This window comes from Pteropus vampyrus, unplaced genomic scaffold, assembly GCF_000151845.1.
Source record: "Pteropus vampyrus isolate Shadow unplaced genomic scaffold, Pvam_2.0 Scaffold178, whole genome shotgun sequence".
NCBI classification, from domain to species: Eukaryota; Metazoa; Chordata; class Mammalia; order Chiroptera; family Pteropodidae; genus Pteropus; species Pteropus vampyrus.
In genome coordinates this window covers 674926-693157 of record NW_011888959.1, presented here as the reverse complement: position 1 = coordinate 693157, position 18232 = coordinate 674926, and the positions used below count along the sequence as shown (strand labels likewise).

General features: G+C 55.1%; 1 protein-coding gene across 1 annotated transcript in view; it reads left to right on the top strand.

Annotated features, from left to right (window-relative positions):
* Positions 1–18232, top strand: part of DYNC1H1 (dynein cytoplasmic 1 heavy chain 1) — a 76590-nt gene that overhangs the window by 43194 nt on the left and 15164 nt on the right. The window contains exons 27-51 of the mRNA XM_023537135.1: positions 1–110; positions 1198–1441; positions 1604–1787; positions 2083–2295; positions 3058–3296; positions 3493–3649; positions 5431–5658; positions 6097–6327; positions 6571–6711; positions 6946–7179; positions 7259–7465; positions 7549–7670; positions 8124–8289; positions 9254–9417; positions 11479–11608; positions 13101–13234; positions 13726–13840; positions 13940–14101; positions 14185–14399; positions 14501–14705; positions 15650–15823; positions 15927–16046; positions 16248–16368; positions 17394–17589; positions 18055–18172. Of these exons, the coding sequence (XP_023392903.1) occupies positions 1–110; positions 1198–1441; positions 1604–1787; positions 2083–2295; positions 3058–3296; positions 3493–3649; positions 5431–5658; positions 6097–6327; positions 6571–6711; positions 6946–7179; positions 7259–7465; positions 7549–7670; positions 8124–8289; positions 9254–9417; positions 11479–11608; positions 13101–13234; positions 13726–13840; positions 13940–14101; positions 14185–14399; positions 14501–14705; positions 15650–15823; positions 15927–16046; positions 16248–16368; positions 17394–17589; positions 18055–18172 (4330 nt within the window). The remainder of the gene's footprint in view (positions 111–1197; positions 1442–1603; positions 1788–2082; positions 2296–3057; positions 3297–3492; positions 3650–5430; positions 5659–6096; positions 6328–6570; positions 6712–6945; positions 7180–7258; positions 7466–7548; positions 7671–8123; positions 8290–9253; positions 9418–11478; positions 11609–13100; positions 13235–13725; positions 13841–13939; positions 14102–14184; positions 14400–14500; positions 14706–15649; positions 15824–15926; positions 16047–16247; positions 16369–17393; positions 17590–18054; positions 18173–18232) is intronic.

The window sequence follows — 18232 nt, the reverse complement described above, 5'->3', positions numbered from 1 at the left end:
CTTCGATGAGTTCAACCGCCTGGAGGAGCGCATGCTGTCGGCTGTGTCCCAGCAAGTGCAGTGCATTCAGGAAGCACTGCGTGAGCACTCCAACCCCAACTACGACAAGAGTAAGCCTCCTTCCTGCGGCGGTCCCCGGAGGACGTGGAGCGGGGTGCTCCCCACTGTGGATGTTTGTCAGCTCTCCGCTTAGAAACGAGTGCACAGTTAGCTTAGCTCCCCGGGCTCAGTTGCAGGCAGCGTGCTGGGCCCCTGGTGGAGGTGGCGGAGACCCGGGTAGTGCCGCACTGGCGGCTTGTGCTCCTCATCCCAGAGCAGCCCTTGCCCGATCAGTCCTTCCTCGGGGGGCCAGGAACCCTGTGTGCCTCCCACAGCGTCTGCCCTGGAGCAGGTGCTGGGCCCACGTGGGTCCCCACGCTCCCTTCCTTCCCCAACCCTGGCTCCTGGGCCGGCTATTGGCCAGTCCTCCAACATGGAGCGTGGGCACGAGCCCTCAGTCCGGTGAGCGGCTGTCATGAGAGGCTCTGGGGCTGCCTCCCACCGCGCTCCACACGAAGCCCAAGCGTGCGGGGCAGGTGGCCGGGTGTGGGGCAGGGGAGCCCGTTGGTGCGTAATGCGCACGTCTAGCTCTCTGCGTGCCCTTTTGTTCCATGGAAGCGGTGACTTTGCCTAGCAAACAGTTTGCCAGACCTCCTAGGCAGAGCAAGGGGGGGTCTCCAGGAGAGCGGTACCTGTGCGCATGGGGTTTCCTTCTGGGGCACACTTGCTGCGCCCCCAGGCGCCTGGGATCTGCGTGTGGTTTAACAGCCCCGGGAAAGGGTGATTCTCACCATCTCAACCAGCCAGGTGTGTCACAGCATTGACTTTTTATTTCTGCAACTCTCATTGGATGGCATTTGTAATCTGATGTTGACCCTGTGACGTAACATGGTACAACTACATGGCGAGCTTCCTGCCCTGGCGGCTCGATCTGTTATACAGATACTTCCATGTAGGTGACGTGTGCACAGTGGGTCTGCCGGGCAGGGTGCACGTGCCTGGTGAGTGTCTAACAAAAGGCCAGAGAGTGGCTCTCCTGGAGTCCTGGGCTTTGGGTTTCCGAGGCCAGTGGGGAAGTGGGTGCTTTGTAATTTCAGAGAGATTTTTAAAATAGATTTTTGAACATCACGAGTCTTAACGCCATCATCCAATTTTCAGCCTCTGCGCCCATTACCTGCGAGCTGCTCAACAAACAAGTCAAGGTGAGCCCAGACATGGCCATCTTCATCACCATGAACCCTGGCTACGCAGGCAGGTCGAACCTTCCAGACAACCTGAAGAAGCTGTTCCGGAGCTTGGCCATGACCAAGCCCGACCGGCAGCTCATCGCCCAGGTCATGCTGTACTCACAGGGCTTCCGCACCGCCGAGGTCCTCGCCAACAAAATCGTCCCGTTCTTCAAGTGAGTAACTCAGCGTGATTCGTCATCACGGTTTTAAGTTAAATGTGCCTGTTGAAACCTCACCTCTCGTTATGGTGCATCTTTCAAAGTATCCTGATTTCTTGATAACTTGACGCTGTTGCTGCTTAAAGCAGACGGGCCGTTCCAACTTCTCTTCTCTAGACTGTGTGATGAGCAGCTCTCGTCTCAAAGTCATTATGACTTTGGTCTCCGAGCTCTGAAGAGTGTGCTGGTGAGTGCGGGGAATGTGAAGAGGGAGCGGATTCAGAAGATAAAGAGGGAGAAAGAAGAACGAGGCGAAGCGGTTGACGAAGGCGACATTGCAGAGAATCTGCCTGAACAAGAGGTTCGTACAGATAGATGCTCCTTCAGCCCCTCGAACCTTGAGCTCTGTTTAAATCCACCTTTTCAGCATTTCAGCTGTGACTCGGGCGTCCTCAGTGCGGTCCTCGCGGGGTGCTCCTGAGCAGAGGGGGCTCACGCCGGCGCAGTGGGCTGAGGGCTTGCGTGTGGGGGCGGGGGCGGGCGCGGTCACACCGCTCGCTCACGGCCGCGCGGCATGACGTGCCTCCCGGGCTGCAGCAGTAGAAGTGCGAACCGGGCTCCCTGCCCCTCGGCGCTCAGTCCCTGTCCCCTCACAGATCCTGATACAGAGCGTCTGTGAGACGATGGTGCCAAAGCTGGTGGCAGAAGACATCCCGCTGCTCTTCAGTCTGCTGTCGGACGTGTTCCCCGGGGTCCAGTATCACCGCGGCGAGATGACCGCACTTCGCGAAGAGCTGCGGAAAGTGTGCCAGGAAATGTACTTGACGTATGGAGATGGAGAAGAAGTTGGCGGGATGTGGGTTGAAAAGGTAACTGGGCTTGTTGTATTGGGTGCAGTCCCCACGGACCCGCTGGCTGCGGTGACCACGGCCGCGGGACACCGGGAGGAAACTGCCAAGGCCGGGGGACACATCACTGGTTTATCAAGATTCGTCCCCAGGCCTGTTTGGACTTTTCCTCAACTGAAATGTAGAGAGAGCAAAACTTACCAGAAAATTCCCTTACGTGGTGTATTTCACTCTCTGAAAATGCGGGCTAACGGCGTGATAACGGTGGAAAGTGTTTATGCCAATAAAAGTTTTATTTACAAGACTTTCTAACACCAACATAAATTAACAGTATAGGTTTGCTAACCGATACATGACTTAAGTTCTGTACTGGCTTCTTTCCTTCCTCTTGTGAGACGTAACAAAAAGTGTAGCATTTACACAAATTGTGTTCCGAGCCTGCGAGTCGCTACACTCGATTAGACAAATGGCGTGTCCACGTGGTCTCCTCCCTTCTTGGAGGGATCTTATGTGTCTTTCTTGCCGCAGCTGGGCAAGCATCTCCTGCCCTGCTGGCTCGCACCCTTCCTGACTTATCAAAGAACGCCCCGCAGGGTACTTAAAACTCTGCTGGAATTATTTATTGTAGACGTGGCCTATGCAAAGCGTCTCTGGTTAAAACTTCCAGTCCTGCCTGTAAGAATTTGTCGCACATGTTTCTTGCTCGTTGACGTGGGACGTGGATGAAGATCCCTGTGCGTTCTTCCTCTGGGTGGTTACGATGCCCGTCCATGTGGCCCGCAGGTTCTCCAGCTCTATCAGATCACCCAGATCAACCACGGCCTGATGATGGTGGGGCCCTCGGGCAGTGGCAAGAGCATGGCCTGGCGCGTTCTTCTGAAGGCTTTGGAGAGACTGGAGGGTGTGGAGGGCGTGGCCCATATCATCGACCCCAAGGCCATCAGCAAAGACCACCTCTACGGAACCCTGGACCCCAACACCAGGGAATGGACAGATGGGCTGTTCACACACGTTCTGAGGAAGTAAGTTCGCTCTGATCAGTGTTTGTATCTGGGGAACATGGGACCTGGGTGTCCTGTCCTTAAAATACCAGTGTGTTATTTTTCCAACCAAAGTCTGTGCAAGTTAAAAAACCGCTTGAGAAGCCGTGACAGGTTGAGCATTTTTAAGGCTTAAAATTCCGAGTTGGCTAACAGCCGTCTGAACCTCTCAAACCAGGATCATCGACAACGTGCGGGGCGAGCTGCAGAAGCGCCAGTGGATTGTCTTCGACGGCGACGTGGACCCTGAGTGGGTTGAGAACTTGAACTCGGTGCTGGATGACAACAAGCTGCTGACTCTGCCAAACGGGGAGCGCCTCAGCCTCCCGCCCAATGTGAGTGGCCCTCCTGCCTGCCTCCCCCTGTCGTCGTGGCGTGCTGGGCACCCCGCTTTGGATCCACGGCCAACGAGTACAGCTGCGGACACAGGGTCCGGGGCTGTGGGGCAGCGAACGGTTGTGTAGGGCTGTCTGTCTCTCTGTGGTCCAGACATTTATGTCCCCATACTGGCGAGGGATATCTTTAGTGGGCGTATTAACGACTCCGCTGTTTACTGTATATCAAGCCTCCTTCCAACCCTGGACGGAGAGGCTGTGGTTAGAGTTTCTGAAGTTACCACACATCAGGGAAGCACCAGAATGAGGAATTTGGGTGTGGAAACTTTGAGGCTGTCCCTTGGAAATGAGCGTTTGATCCGGGTCCTGAGCACACTGGATCAAGAAGTGTGGACAGGCTGGCATGGGTTCACGTTCGTTCTTTGACTCAGCATGTTGGGAGCGTTGTCACATGCCAGCCCTTGTTCCGGATGCTAAAGATACAACAGTAAGCAAAACAGACGAGACCCTCGCTCTCCTGAGCTCACGGTCTGCTGGGGTGACAGAGAAGCAAGAAAAATGGTGATGGTGCTGAGGAGACGATGAGCTGGAAGAGAGTGGTCGAAGCTGGTGAGAGGTGGCGGTCACTCCGTCAGCACGGGCAGCAGAGGTCCTGCTGGAAGGCAGCGGTTTCAGTAGAGGTGGAGGTGTGGCGTGGTAGCCCTGTGGGCCTTGGGCATCAGGGCGGGGGCGGGCCCCAGGAGGAGCGGCCCGGGGTGCCCAGTGTAGGCGAGGACAGCAAGGGCCAGTTGGCTGATGTGGGGACAACTAGGGGAGAAAAGTCGGGTGAGACCACAGAGGAAACAGTGCCATCAGGTCAGGCTTGGGGTCCTGGTGAGGCCTGGAGTTTGCCCTCAAGTGAGTCGGGAGCCATGGGAATGCCCGGATCGGGGTGATACAAGCCGCTTGTTTACAGAGACCGGGAAGAGGACAGGCTTGGAGCACAGTGACCCTTGAGAGGACGTGCTGCCCTAGGCATAGCGTGGGTTGGGCTGGAAGTAGAGGTGTTGGAAGGTGGCCAGTGGTGGATTTGAAGCTTGTGCTGATGACGTCACTGATGGATGGGAGGTGCATGTGGGAGAAAGAGGGGCGGAGTGTGACCCCCAAGGGGGTTGGCAGCTGGTGAACACAAGCCGTTGTCACAAAGGGTCAGCCTTAATGGTTGTCATCACTGTAGAGCCAAGCCGTGGGTGCTTCGTGCCGCTCTGAAAGTGTGCGCCCCCTCGGACTCGAGTCTCGGTTTGACCTGCAAGGCCTTTCTCGTAGCTTCTCGTCCCGCAGATTCTAACTTGTCAGGAGATTCCTTCCCTGTGAGGTTTGTCAGCACTGAGGGTTAGGGCTCTGGAGTGGGGGCACCTGGTTTGAGTCTCAGCCCCACCATCCGCTGGTGGTGGGACCTCCATCTGTAAGATGGAGACGATGCGGGCCCGCCTCGAGGGTTCCCGCCCAGAGCACTGGCGGTCGTGGCTGGCGCCCCTCTGAGGGGCTGTAGCTTCCCTCCAGGATCTCGTCCTCTCGTGGCCCAGTGCTCCTCCCCCCCACACTCGTTGCTGCCCAGTTCCCTGTGGGGAGAGGTCGGTGGATGTTGCAGTCATGTGACCCATAGATATTTTTACTTTTAAACTAAGTGCGGAGCAGTTACCTTCAAGTTGCCCTTTCAGTATGTGTGCAGGTCACGGGATTTTAACATCCAGGTTTCTACCAAACCTGCATCGTGTAATCTGCTTAATGTTTTTCTCAAGGTGCGAGTGATGTTTGAAGTGCAGGACTTGAAGTACGCCACGCTGGCCACGGTGTCACGCTGCGGCATGGTCTGGTTTAGCGAGGACGTGCTCAGCACGGACATGATCTTCAACAACTTCTTGGCCAGGCTGCGCAGCATCCCGCTGGACGAAGGGGAGGACGAGGCCCAGCGCCGGCGCAAGAGCAAGGAGGACGAGGGCGAGGAGGCGGCTTCCCCGATGCTGCAGGTAGGGGCCGGCGTCCCCCGGGGAGCTGGGGGCCCTGGGGCTGCTGCTGGACGGCCAGGGCCCACCTGCTGGAGCCGGCCCCGACTAGACGTGTCTGGCGCCTGCGCCTAGGGAAGCGGGCTGTGGCAGCTGCCAGGCGGGGCCGCGCTCGGGAATGAGCCCCCCCTTCAGTTTCCTTACCTTCCTCTGCAAACTGACGAGAGAGACTGACCTTTTCATTTCAATGGCGGACACCAGCGTTCCCAGGACACGTGGTTTTTGAGAACCAGCAGGACGAAGGGATGAGGGTTGGTCATCGAAACTTCATCCTTCGGTTTTTTAATCCAAAAAGTTATTTTTCAGAGGTCGTGCGACCCGCTCCCAGGCCTAGGCGATAAGAGGTGAAAATTCCTGGGCTTTTGACACGGTTGGTTAAGCACCGTTTACGTCCCCTTCCAGATCCAGAGGGACGCAGCAACCATCATGCAGCCGTACTTCACGTCCAACGGCCTGGTCACCAAGGCGCTAGAGCACGCCTTCAAGCTGGAGCACATCATGGACCTGACGCGCCTCCGCTGCCTGGGCTCGCTCTTCTCCATGCTGCACCAGGCCTGCCGGAACGTGGCGCAGTACAACGCCAACCACCCCGACTTCCCCATGCAGATCGAGCAGCTGGAGCGCTACGTGCAGGTCAGGGCGCGCCTGCACCGCCGGGCGGTGGGCTGCACAGGCCTCGCCTGTCGGGGTCCCGACCCTCCTGACACCACAGGCCCACTGGGGCGTGTCCTTTCCTGGGGAGAGGGCCAGCCTTTCACGGAGGGCAGGCATGACCCCGGAACGCCGGGAGCCGCTCCGAAGGTTAACGTTGCCGTAAACGTCTTTGTTCTGGTGCTGAAACTTTGTGGCTGATGATTGTACTTTCTCTTTCAATAGCGATATCTGGTTTATGCCATCCTCTGGTCCTTGTCTGGAGACAGTCGGCTGAAAATGAGAGCGGAGCTGGGTGAATACATCAGGAGGATCACGACCGTGCCGCTGCCGGCCGCCCCCAACGTCCCGATTATCGATTATGAAGTAAGTGCGCAGGCCGCCGCCCGCCTCCCTCTCCCTTCGTTCTTGCCGAGTTGGTTTGATTCACCCTGGAGCCACCTCACCATGACCTCTGATTTTGTCAACCCATTTCGTAAAAGCACCTCATCCTCTTAGTTTTGTGTGGTACAAGGAATGCAGATTAACTTAAAGGTTCTGATTTCCGTGGACACGAGGGGCGTGTGGGTCCCGGGGTGACGGCTCCGTCTCTGTGTGTAGGTGTCCATCAGTGGAGAATGGTCGCCGTGGCAGGCCAAGGTGCCTCAGATTGAAGTGGAGACACACAAGGTGGCGGCCCCTGACGTCGTCGTGCCGACCCTGGACACCGTCCGCCACGAAGCCCTCTTATACACCTGGCTGGCTGAGCACAAGCCCCTGGTCCTGTGCGGCCCCCCTGGGTCCGGCAAGACCATGACCCTCTTCAGCGCCCTCCGGGCCTTGCCCGACATGGAGGTAGGAGCCGGGAGGTGGGCAGCGAGCCTTCCGTGGTCCAGCGTGGACGGGTCCTGCAGCGCTGTTCCTCCCTGCCCAGGTCGTGGGCCTGAACTTCTCGAGCGCCACGACCCCGGAGCTCCTGCTGAAGACCTTCGACCACTACTGCGAGTACCGGCGCACCCCGAACGGCGTCGTCCTGGCCCCGGTGCAGCTCGGGAAGTGGCTGGTGTTGTTCTGTGACGAGATCAACCTGCCAGACATGGATAAGTACGGGACGCAGAGGGTCATATCCTTCATCAGACAGGTTCGTCTGCTCCCCCGGGCCCCTTCTGCCCCCCATCCTCTGTTCGCACTTGCTTCTGACGTGCTACCCCTGCTTGCCCTCAGATGGTGGAGCATGGAGGCTTTTACCGAACCTCAGATCAAACCTGGGTGAAGCTGGAGAGGATCCAGTTTGTCGGGGCTTGTAACCCGCCCACGGACCCTGGAAGAAAGCCTCTCTCTCACAGGTGACACAGCCCCGCAGGCTCTCCTGCTCCACACACCAGTTCGAGGGTGCCTTTAAACATAGCACTACAAAAAGCTGGGTTTAATGACGAAAAGGTAACAAAATACTGCTTATCGCAGTCCCTCCTGCGTCCCTCGCACAGTACTGGAATACTGGGACACGCACGTGAAAGTGAAAGCGTTTTCCTGGGCAGCAGTGAGCTGCCCTGGACCTGTCTGCAGGGTGGAGGCTGAAACCAGCCTGCATGGTTTCCCTTCTTTGCTTGATTTTTTCTCAAGTGTTTTGCATCTACTAGTACGTGTCAGACCCAGTTCGAGTGTGACCTCGGATGCCTGTGCCGTGAAGCCTGTGTGGGCGGGTTAGGGAGCCGCCTCGGGTCCAGACCCCAGGACGGGGGTGCTGCGCTCTGCACGGCTTGTTGCCGGGGGGGACTGAGCCGGCTCTTTTGGCACAGATTCCTGCGTCACGTGCCTGTGGTGTACGTGGATTACCCCGGACCCGCCTCCCTGACGCAGATCTACGGCACCTTCAACCGGGCCATGCTGCGGCTCATCCCGTCTCTGCGCACGTACGCGGAGCCGCTCACCGCCGCCATGGTGGAGTTCTACACCATGTCTCAGGTACGCGCCTCTGTGCCTCTGGCTGTCCGGCTTTGTGGGAAGACTGAGCTTTCTCAGAGCCTTTCCGCGGGGTGCCGCCCCGCCATTCCTCCGCCCGGTCCTGCAACCACAGTCAGGCTCATGCCCGCTCTGTCCTCGTCTGTACGTGTGTGTAGACGAATTTCCTTTATGGAGTTGAGTCTGTACCGTGCCGTCTCTAAAAGGACACGCCCTGGTCCCAGCGGCACAAGTGTGCACGTCCAGTTCTCCTGCAGTGTTTGCCACGGCTGTGCTGCTGGACTGCTGTCAGGGGCTGGACCAGTGACGCGCCCACCAGCAGCGCTGCATCCCCTGTGTCCTCGTCAGCATTTTAAAAGTATTTATTAGAAAGATCTTTGCCCCCTGGATGAACAGAAGCCGTTGCTAGTTGCATTTCTTCGTGAAGCCTTCTCACGTACGCCCTTGAACCAAGGGCTCATGCGAGAGAACTGCCGGCCGTCCAGTGACACGTCCGTCGTCTTCACAGTGTTTTATGAAAGCGCCGCCCATTGCATGTTGTGAACATTTTTAATTTTGCGTAATTACGGTTTTTTCCCCTACAGAATTTTTTGACAGCATAAAATTTTTTTTATTGTTTCTGCTTTCTAATTCATGCTTTGAAAGACTTTCCTCTAACTTATATTTTTTTAAATGTTGTCAGAACAATTTTCTATGGTTTCATATTTTTTCGACATAAAATGAGCAACTTGGGCCTGACTGCTCTGGACAGTTGTCCAGTCGTTCCAGCGTTGCTTAATTAAGTCATCCTTAACTGTTCCGGGGTCTGGATTTTTTATTTTTGACATAAAAGTGTTAAATGGCATTTGACCTTTCCCGTACTTTCCGTGTCTCACATTGTTTGCGTGTTGTTTCCGGTTTTCCCTTTCGTTCACCGTCCGCGTCTTCCGCCGTTGGCGTGTCGTCTCCGGCTTTCCGGCCTGCACAGGAGCGGTTCACTCAGGACACGCAGCCCCACTACATCTATTCGCCCCGTGAGATGACGAGGTGGGTGCGCGGCATCTTCGAGGCGCTGAGGCCCCTGGAGACCCTGTCCGTGGAAGGCCTCGTTCGAGTGTGGGCACACGAAGCCCTCCGTCTCTTCCAAGACAGGTAAAGCCGAGGGGCAGTGGGCCCCGTGCCCCTGCTTCGCGTCCTTACTACCTTCTGGGTCAGGCCAGTGTGAGGCCGGCCTGCCCAAGACTGAGCTCGGCCGTGCTGCTGCTGGAGGGGCAGGGGCGGCGAGGGATCGACCGTGCCCACCCCCGATATAATGGGTCACGGGGACTGCCCACCGCTGGTGACCGTGTGACCTCGGGAAAGGCACTTTGACCTCTTTAACTATTGAGTGGGCTCCACACGAGGTGATGGCCTTGTCAGCGGAGAGTTAAGATGCCTTCTGAGGGCACCTGGGGCGCAGTCCCCGCCCGCGGTCTCTGTTCTCACCCGGGTTGCAGCTGTGTCTCTGGGACATCGGTTTTTCTGTTTTACCTATTGACCACTTGTGTCAGCTCTTGTCCCTGTGCGTTTTGACTTTTCCTAGTCAAGCAACCAGCACTTAAGGGAAGGAGCTGTTTGCTGGCGACTACCGATCAGCGTCAGTCACCGGAGGTCTGTGGTCTGAGTCACAGTCAGTGTCAGTAAAGAGCTGAGGCTTTTTGTCTTTCAAAGAATCTTGAAAATTACTGACCTTTTAAAATCAGGACCTTTTTCACGCATCCTTTTTAGTTCCACGTGATCTTTGTCTCACAGTAAGTTCTTAGTTTTCGTAGCTCCTGCCCTGTCGTACCTTTTCCTTACGTTTTTAATTTTCTGTGTTTAGCACTGCAGTTCTCCACAGAGTTTCAGGCTCAGTTTAGGTTAGCGAGGAAAAGCTAAAGTGCATCGCTTTAACTAAATCTCTAGTGAACAACACGTCTGAACGGACTGTTTGACGCAGCCTCACAGTTCCGGGTTGCAGAGTTTGGGGAGATGATCGACCTGGGAACCAGCTCCCTCAGAACAGCGCGGGAGGGGCTGCAGGGCCCTGCACCCCCAGCCTGCGCGAGGTTTCCTGCCGTGGCCCGTCTGCAGCGGACGCGGTCCCAGCAGGACGAGCTCCTCTGGCCACTGGCAGTGTCCGGCGTGGGTAGTTGGTTGGTAGCACTTACTTAATAGTTACTCCCCCGGGAGGATCCAGAGCAGACGGTTCCCTTCAGACTAAGAAGCAGGTGTTTGGCGGTGAAGCCCCTGGACCAGTCACCTGCCTCCAGGCGGCTTTCCGTAGCCAGGCTTCCGGGAGTATCGCCTCGTTGTCCACGGACTCTCAGGCCAGGCTTCGGGGAGCCCAGGTTCCCAGAGCCGTCTCGCAGAGCAGAGCACGGCGAGAGAGACGGAGGAGGCAGGGGAGGCGGAGTAAGGGGCTCGTTAGCCCTGGCAGCCCTATTTTTATATCCTTGTGGGGTTCTACCACTTTAAAAATGTAGTCTTTTTGTTGCTGTTATGTGAGCTATCTTTAGTTGCTCTTTTTTTTTTAATTAGAAAAAAGAATTTTGAGGTACAGGGTAATTTTCACAGATTCCCCAAAACACCAAAGACAAAATTTTATTTAGATTCAAATATAGCCATAGCAGTCGGGTGTCCCAGCACTCCAGGCCGCAGTGACTGCACGGGTGGTGGCCTTCGCTGGACGGCCCCCTGGTAGCCTGCCAAGTGCCAGTAGTCAGCTTCTCATGAGCCCCCCCACCCCCCCGCCTACGAGGACAGCCTCCGTCCCGCCTGCGTGCTCCGTGGGCTCCCTCCTAAGCCCTGTGTCTCCGAGCGGCACCGTTACAGCACCTCAGGACACCTCGCCAGCAAGCTCCGAAACCGGAGTCAGTTTCGTTTTTTAAATCAGTGTGAGCAAACCTTTTTAGGGGACTTTTTTTTTTTTTTTAAAGTATGGTGATGCCCGAGCTCCGAGGGCTTTTATATTTAATGTTAAAGATCAGATCGCTTGAGTCATCTTACATTCAGATTCTTAGGTTTTCCATTTGTAGGAAATGGAAGAGAAAGCACCCAGCCCTTGGAGCAGCCCCCAAAACACACACACACACACACACACACACACACACACCCCCCCCCTCCACCCCCCCCAGCCCGGTGGTCTCCCACCATGGCCCCGGGGCCTCATGCGTGCTCTGCTCCTCCCTACAGACTCGTGGGGGACGAGGAGCGACGCTGGACGGACGAGAACATCGACATGGTGGCCCTCAAGCACTTCCCCAACATAGACAAGGAGCGGGCAACGAGCCGGCCCATCCTGTACAGCAACTGGCTGTCAAAGGTGACACCTGGCTCCACTTCCCTCCATCCTGTCCTTTCAGTTAGAATTGTTTTCTGACCAGTGTCTTCGTTTTGAAGTGCCTGTGAATGAAGCTGCTTGTAGGCACACTGGCGGACTACGTGTTTGCAGCCGTTGGTGACTTAGGGTGGGAAATCCCAGGGCAGCGGCTGCGGCTGGCGTGCATTTCTGCTCCCTGGGCTGGCTCCTCCGGCCACTAGAAGACGTGCTTCGGTGTGTTTGCCATGAAAGAAGCCTTTGCTTTCGCTTTCCTCACACTGAATATGGGGTGATTGTGAAAATTTGTGTGAACATGTTTTATGTGCTGAAGTTCTAAACCAAAGCGGCATTTCCAGGACAGCTGAGAGGTGTCCTTTTCTCTGAGAAAGATTGGGACATTGTGATAGTCGCCAGCTCGATACGCACTTCACGTGGGAGGCACTGCCGCTCGGCGGCTCGGCGGCGAACACAGCCTGCTTTTGGGGAGCTGCAGCACACCGGGGGAGGGGGGGCATCTCGGCACAGCCGGCCCTTGCGTTGGTTCCTAAAGGGTTCGAAGGCCTTAGTGTCAGGAGGACATGCCAAGCAGAGGGCCCAACAGCAAAGGTACAGGACAGGAAGGGGCAAGGCAGGTTTGCTCAGTGTTGCTAGAATTCTTTATTTATTTCTGGACTTGAGATGCTGATCCTTCATTTATAGGCAACATCTTTCCCTGGTGGCTTTCTTTTCACTCTCTTTATAGTGTCTTGTGAAAAAGATATTCTTGAAGACACCTACCATTTAAATTCATAATCCATCAGTAATTTTGTGTACGAAGTGAGGTATGGGTCCGTTTTCAGCTTTTTTTCCTGTGGGCGTCTATTGTCCCCAGCATTGTTTGTTGAATGGGCCTTTACCCTGCAGTGTCAGTGTCTCTCTGTCGTAATAGGCTTCCCTGTGCGCAGAAGTCTGTTTCAGAGCCATCCTGCTGTTGATCTGTCTGTGACTTCCTGTGGGAAAACCACGTAGTCTCGATTACAGTAATGAGTGTATCCGATAGGCCAGGTCCTCACACCTGGTTCGTCTTTAGGGCAAGCTTGACCATTTGGGCCCTTTCCTTTTCCCACTGAAATTTAGAATTGCTTTGTCGAGTGGCACCAAAACCACCACTGCCATCCACTCGGGTTTTGGCTGGAGTTATATTGACTCTCAATGTCAATTTGGGTGCAAGTGACACTTTTACAGTAGCATGCTTTTTTTCCTCCTTGATCATAGTACATCTCTTCATTTATTTAGGTATTTCGTGATGTCTTTCAGTGAAATTGAGTTTTCTCTATAAAATTTTTCTGTATTTTTTGGTCAGTCCTAGTTAACTTACATTTTTGTTGCTATGTTATAAATAATATCTTTTGTTGCATTTTAACAGTTTCTTGCTATGTGGAAATATAACTGACCATGGTATGATAACTAAGATAATTTATTCTTAGTGATGTGGGTCTTACCTTTTTTCCTACAGGACTACATCCCAGTAGACCAAGAAGAGTTAAGGGATTATGTCAAAGCCAGGCTGAAAGTCTTCTATGAGGAAGAACTGGATGTCCCTCTGGTCCTGTTTAATGAAGTGTTAGACCACGTGCTCAGGATTGACCGGTGGGTGGGCTTTTTGTTGTCACATCCTCACCACCCGCCTAAGCTGCTCTTGACCCAGGGTGTGGGGGGATCATGCCAGGCCTGCCGCTGTCCTGACAGACCTCCCTCAGCCTTCGCTGCCAAGCGACTCCCCGCTTTCTTTCTAAGTCCAGCTTCCCTGTCCTAACCTTTCCTGCGAAGCGGAACTTCCTTCAGCCCCTCCTAGCACTTTACACCCGCCAAGATCACAGCCCTTGCAACCTCCTGCTGGAATTGGGTCTGTCTCCCTCGTGTCATCGGAGTGTCTGGAGTGTCATGTCTTATTGCTCTTTGCATCCCACTGGACCTGGGAAGGAATAATTGGTCAACAAATGCTGAATGTACAAATTCACGTCAAAACGCTAGAAATATAGATTGAATCCTGAAGAAGTTCAGGACAGGAGTGTCAAAGGGGAGTGTCAAAGGGGAATGCAGCGTAACAGCCTTCAAATTTGTCCTTTCTCGTGTTTCAGAATATTCCGCCAACCTCAAGGCCACTTGCTTCTGATCGGTGTCAGCGGAGCAGGAAAAACCACGCTGTCTCGCTTCGTGGCCTGGATGAACGGGTTGAGCGTGTACCAGATCAAGGTGGGTCTGCTTACTGCCTTGTAGTCTGAGCGATGGACTCAGTTTGTGCACGGAGCTGCTTGAGCGAGAACGGACCTAACCTGCCCATCGCTTCTGCAGGTGCACAGGAAGTACACCGGGGAAGACTTTGATGAAGATCTTCGGACAGTGTTGAGACGCTCTGGCTGTAAAAACGAAAAGATAGCATTTATCATGGACGAGTCCAATGTATTGGATTCTGGCTTCCTGGAGCGAATGAACACACTTCTGGCCAACGGAGAGGTGACTCAGTGCCCTGTCGCATCGCGTGGTACGTGACGTCGGATTACGAGAACCAGTCAGGCATGGTGTTGCTTTATTCCTAGGTCCCTGGTCTCTTTGAAGGAGATGAGTACGCCACCTTGATGACCCAGTGCAAGGAGGGGGCGCAGAAGGAGGGCTTGATGTTGGACTCGCACGAGGAGCTGTACAAGTGGTTCACCAGCCAGGTCATCCGCAACCTCCACGTCGTCTTCACCATGAACCCGTCCTCAGAGGGACTCAAGGACCGTGCGGCCACCTCCCCAGCACTTTTTAACAGGTACGCTGGTCCCCGCTCAGCTCTGGGTCGGAGCAGTCGGTTCCCTTCCCCGGGGACACCTGCTCCTGGAGGCTGTGCTGAGATGCGGGCGTCTTCTTCAGGTGTGTGTTGAATTGGTTTGGGGACTGGTCCACGGAAGCTCTGTATCAAGTTGGCAAAGAATTCACAAGTAAGATGGACCTGGAGAAGCCGAACTACATCGTGCCCGATTACATGCCCCTCGTGTATGACAAACTGCCGCAGCCCCCGTCGCATCGGGAAGCCATCGTGAATAGCTGTGTGTTTGTTCATCAGACTCTTCACCAGGTGGGTTCTGCTCGGAGGTCACGGGGAAAGCAGAGCTGACCCTTGTGCCACAGTACAGCTAAGCCAGTACAAGAGGAGACCCTCAGGTTCTTCAGATTTGACGCTGGCATCACCTGCTGCTCTCTAGCCTCCCGATGCCATCTCGTCCTCATCACCAACCCTTCACTGCCCCCACAATTCTGTGTCTTCGAAGCACTCTCTGCTTTTCTCTTCTTGCTGCCACGGTGTCCAGGCCCCATCCCCTCCTCTCGACCAGGGCTCGGCCCGCTCCGTCTGTAAAGGACCGCAGGGGTCTCTGGCACAGCCACCCAGCTCTGCACGTGCAGCACAGAAGCCGCTGCGGGCTGCGTACAGGCGCATGAAGTGGCAGGGCCCAACCGCTGGCACCTTACTGACCTTGCTCTAGACTGTGATGGAGGAGTCCGGTCTGCTCCGTCTGAAGCGCTTGGTGAAAACCACTGCATCGGCCACCTGCATGGCCTCTGGAGTGTAGTCCAGCCCTGGCTCCCCCTGCTGGCCCTCCTCCACCACTGCCCTGCTTCACATGTGTCCCTGTAGGCAGAGGGGACCAAGAGCAGTTGATGACACGAGCCTGTGCTGCCTCGCCCCTCTCTTGCTGGTGCCATTTCTTGTTTTGGTATCCACTGAAAATAAGCAGGAGAAAGCTGAGGAGGCGTAACTCCCCAGTTTGTGGAGCCTTTTCTGAGATTGCCGTAATCACCTTCCCCATGCTAGGGAAATCCGACGAGAAAGCTTAGAGGTTTAAGGGACGTTGGATCTCGTAGGAGGCTGAGCTAAGGCCCCAGCTCTAGTGCTGTGACTCCTGAGGGCTGGGTCCATGCCACCAGGTCACACCGAGGGCCAACAGGCAGAACAGTTAGGGTTTTTTGAGGTGAAACCAGAGAACGTCCTGAAGAGTGAAAGATTTAACTGTTTTCTCAAAGGCTAACGCTCGGCTAGCCAAGCGAGGCGGCAGGACGATGGCCATCACGCCCCGGCACTACCTGGACTTCATCAACCATTACGCCAACCTGTTCCACGAGAAGCGGAGCGAGCTGGAGGAGCAGCAGATGCACCTGAACGTGGGGCTCAGGAAAATCAAAGAAACAGTCGACCAGGTACGTGGCCGGCATGAGCTCCCTTTAGTGGCGCAGGCCTGGGCGAGGCCGCTCTCGGGTCGGCCCTCCTGTCTGCCTGCCTCACGTGCTTTTCGTTCCGTAGGTGGAAGAGCTGCGTCGTGACTTGAGGATAAAGAGTCAGGAGCTGGAGGTAAAGAACGCGGCGGCCAATGACAAGCTGAAGAAGATGGTGAAGGACCAGCAAGAGGCCGAAAAGAAAAAGGTGCTCCCTTCATGTCAGGAGCTGGGGCCAGTGCGGGCTGGGCGTTTTCCATCTCTGAGGAGAGTAGGAAGTGCAGGCCGAGACGGGTTGCAGGGTTTAACAGGTCAGGGTGTTTGGGATGAGGTGAGGGGCGTCGTGCTGGGATCCCCTCTGCAGACCACTCAGCGCTTACCCCGCAGCTGAGCCATCCTTCCTCTCTAGGTCATGAGCCAAGAAATTCAGGAACAGCTGCATAAGCAGCAGGAAGTGATTGCAGACAAACAAATGAGCGTCAAAGAAGACCTGGACAAGGTAGAGCCCGCCGTCATCGAGGCCCAGAATGGTACGTGTCTGCCGTGCGTGCTTTCCCTCCAGGTCAGCGCGGGGCTCAGGGGCGTGAACGAGGCTTCCCTCAGGCTCTGGGCGTCTGCACTTCCAAAAGCATCATTGGAGGATATCCGAAGGCTTTTCTGCGTACCCAGCACTGCCTTTATCTCTTAAAGCAAGGTTCCTGTAAAGCAGCGGTCCCCAACCCCCGGGCCACGGACCAGTACTGGTCCATGGTCTGTTAGGAACTGGGCCACACAGCAGGAGGTGAGCGAGCGAAGCTACGTCTGTGTTTGCAGCAGCTCCCCAGAGCTGGCTCTACTGCCTTAGCTCCCCCTCAGGCACTAGATTGTCATAGGGGCACGAGGCCCTGGTCCCACAAAGGTTGGGGACTGCTGTAGAACTGGTCTGTTTTCATTGTAGTGAAATTCTTCTCATGAGAGAAAGTTGACAGAATAAGCTTTGTGTTGATAAATATTTTTCTTTTAATCTGGTAATAATTAGAAATTCTTGAACTTCACTAAGAAATTCTAACGTACAGTGTCACCATGTTGTCATTTCTGCGCGTGTTCTTGTCATGGTCGGTGGTTACTTGAGGGCTGAGAACAGTCACTGGTCTCTCCATTTCCACCCCTGTGAGCCTGTGGGGTGCTGTGGCAGTAGGGCAGTCCCTGTCACCCCGTTTTTGTTGGCAGTTCACGCGGTGAAGAGTGACTTTAAGCCTGTGCTCCCTTCTTGCCCATTAGCATTTAAATTGTATGAAATAAACGCATAAACTTTTGAGACATTTTTAAGGTAACATCTTGCTTTTTATGAAATGTTGCCGTTCGTGTTTAAAACAGTAAGATCTTCATAATTTAAAAGATCGGTATCGGCTACCTAAGCTATTCCAGACGGTTTTAAGACAGAAATTCTTGCATCCACTTGGATCTTCTGAGCAGTTGTCCCTTTTCTCATTGGAGTCAAAGTGTCTGTGGTCTGGTGCCCGTCTCACATCCCGCTGTCTCCCCTCCCCCTCCAAACCTCTCCCGCTGTGCCCAGCCGTGAAGTCGATAAAGAAGCAGCACCTGGTGGAAGTGCGTTCCATGGCCAACCCCCCTGCGGCCGTGAAGCTGGCGCTCGAGTCCATCTGTCTGCTACTGGGGGAGAGCACGACGGACTGGAAGCAGATCCGCTCCATCATCATGCGGGAGAACTTCATCCCCACCATCGTGAACTTCTCTGCGGAGGAGATCAGGTGACTGCCGGGAGGCAAGAGACTGTTCGGGTGTTGGGAGGCCTTTCTGTTCTCTCCCGGCTTTGTCTGTGAAGTAGCATACGCCAGAAGGCAGCGTCAGTTAGCGACATCAGTGCCCTTCAGACCGTTTCCACTCAAAGAGGTAGATTTCTTCCCCATGTTCCTGGCAAGAGTTTTCTGACCCTTAACCACACAAGCCATACCCTTGCTGCAGTCAGAGCAGAGGCCCCCGGCCACTGCCACAGAGCTGGCCCCACTCTGTCTCCTGTTGGGGGAGGGGGAAGGACAAGGGGCCAGAGTCCTTCTCAGCAGCGGTGTCACTGTCTCCTAATGGGGCTCAGTCAGTCTCGTCCTCCGCGGTCACCAGGGCAGCAGGTGAAAACTGGCCTTTCCATTTTGATTTCCCAAAAGCTCCCCTGTTCTTTGGCCCTACACTTGCTTAGAAACGCAACCCCTTTTTTTCAGCGATGCCATAAGGGAGAAGATGAAGAAAAACTACATGTCCAACCCAAGCTACAACTACGAAATCGTGAACCGGGCTTCGCTGGCCTGCGGTCCCATGGTGAAATGGGCGATCGCCCAGGTGAGTCGCACGGCTAGGAGCTCCCGTGGGCCGTGACGTCTTGTCCGGTCACTTTTCCTC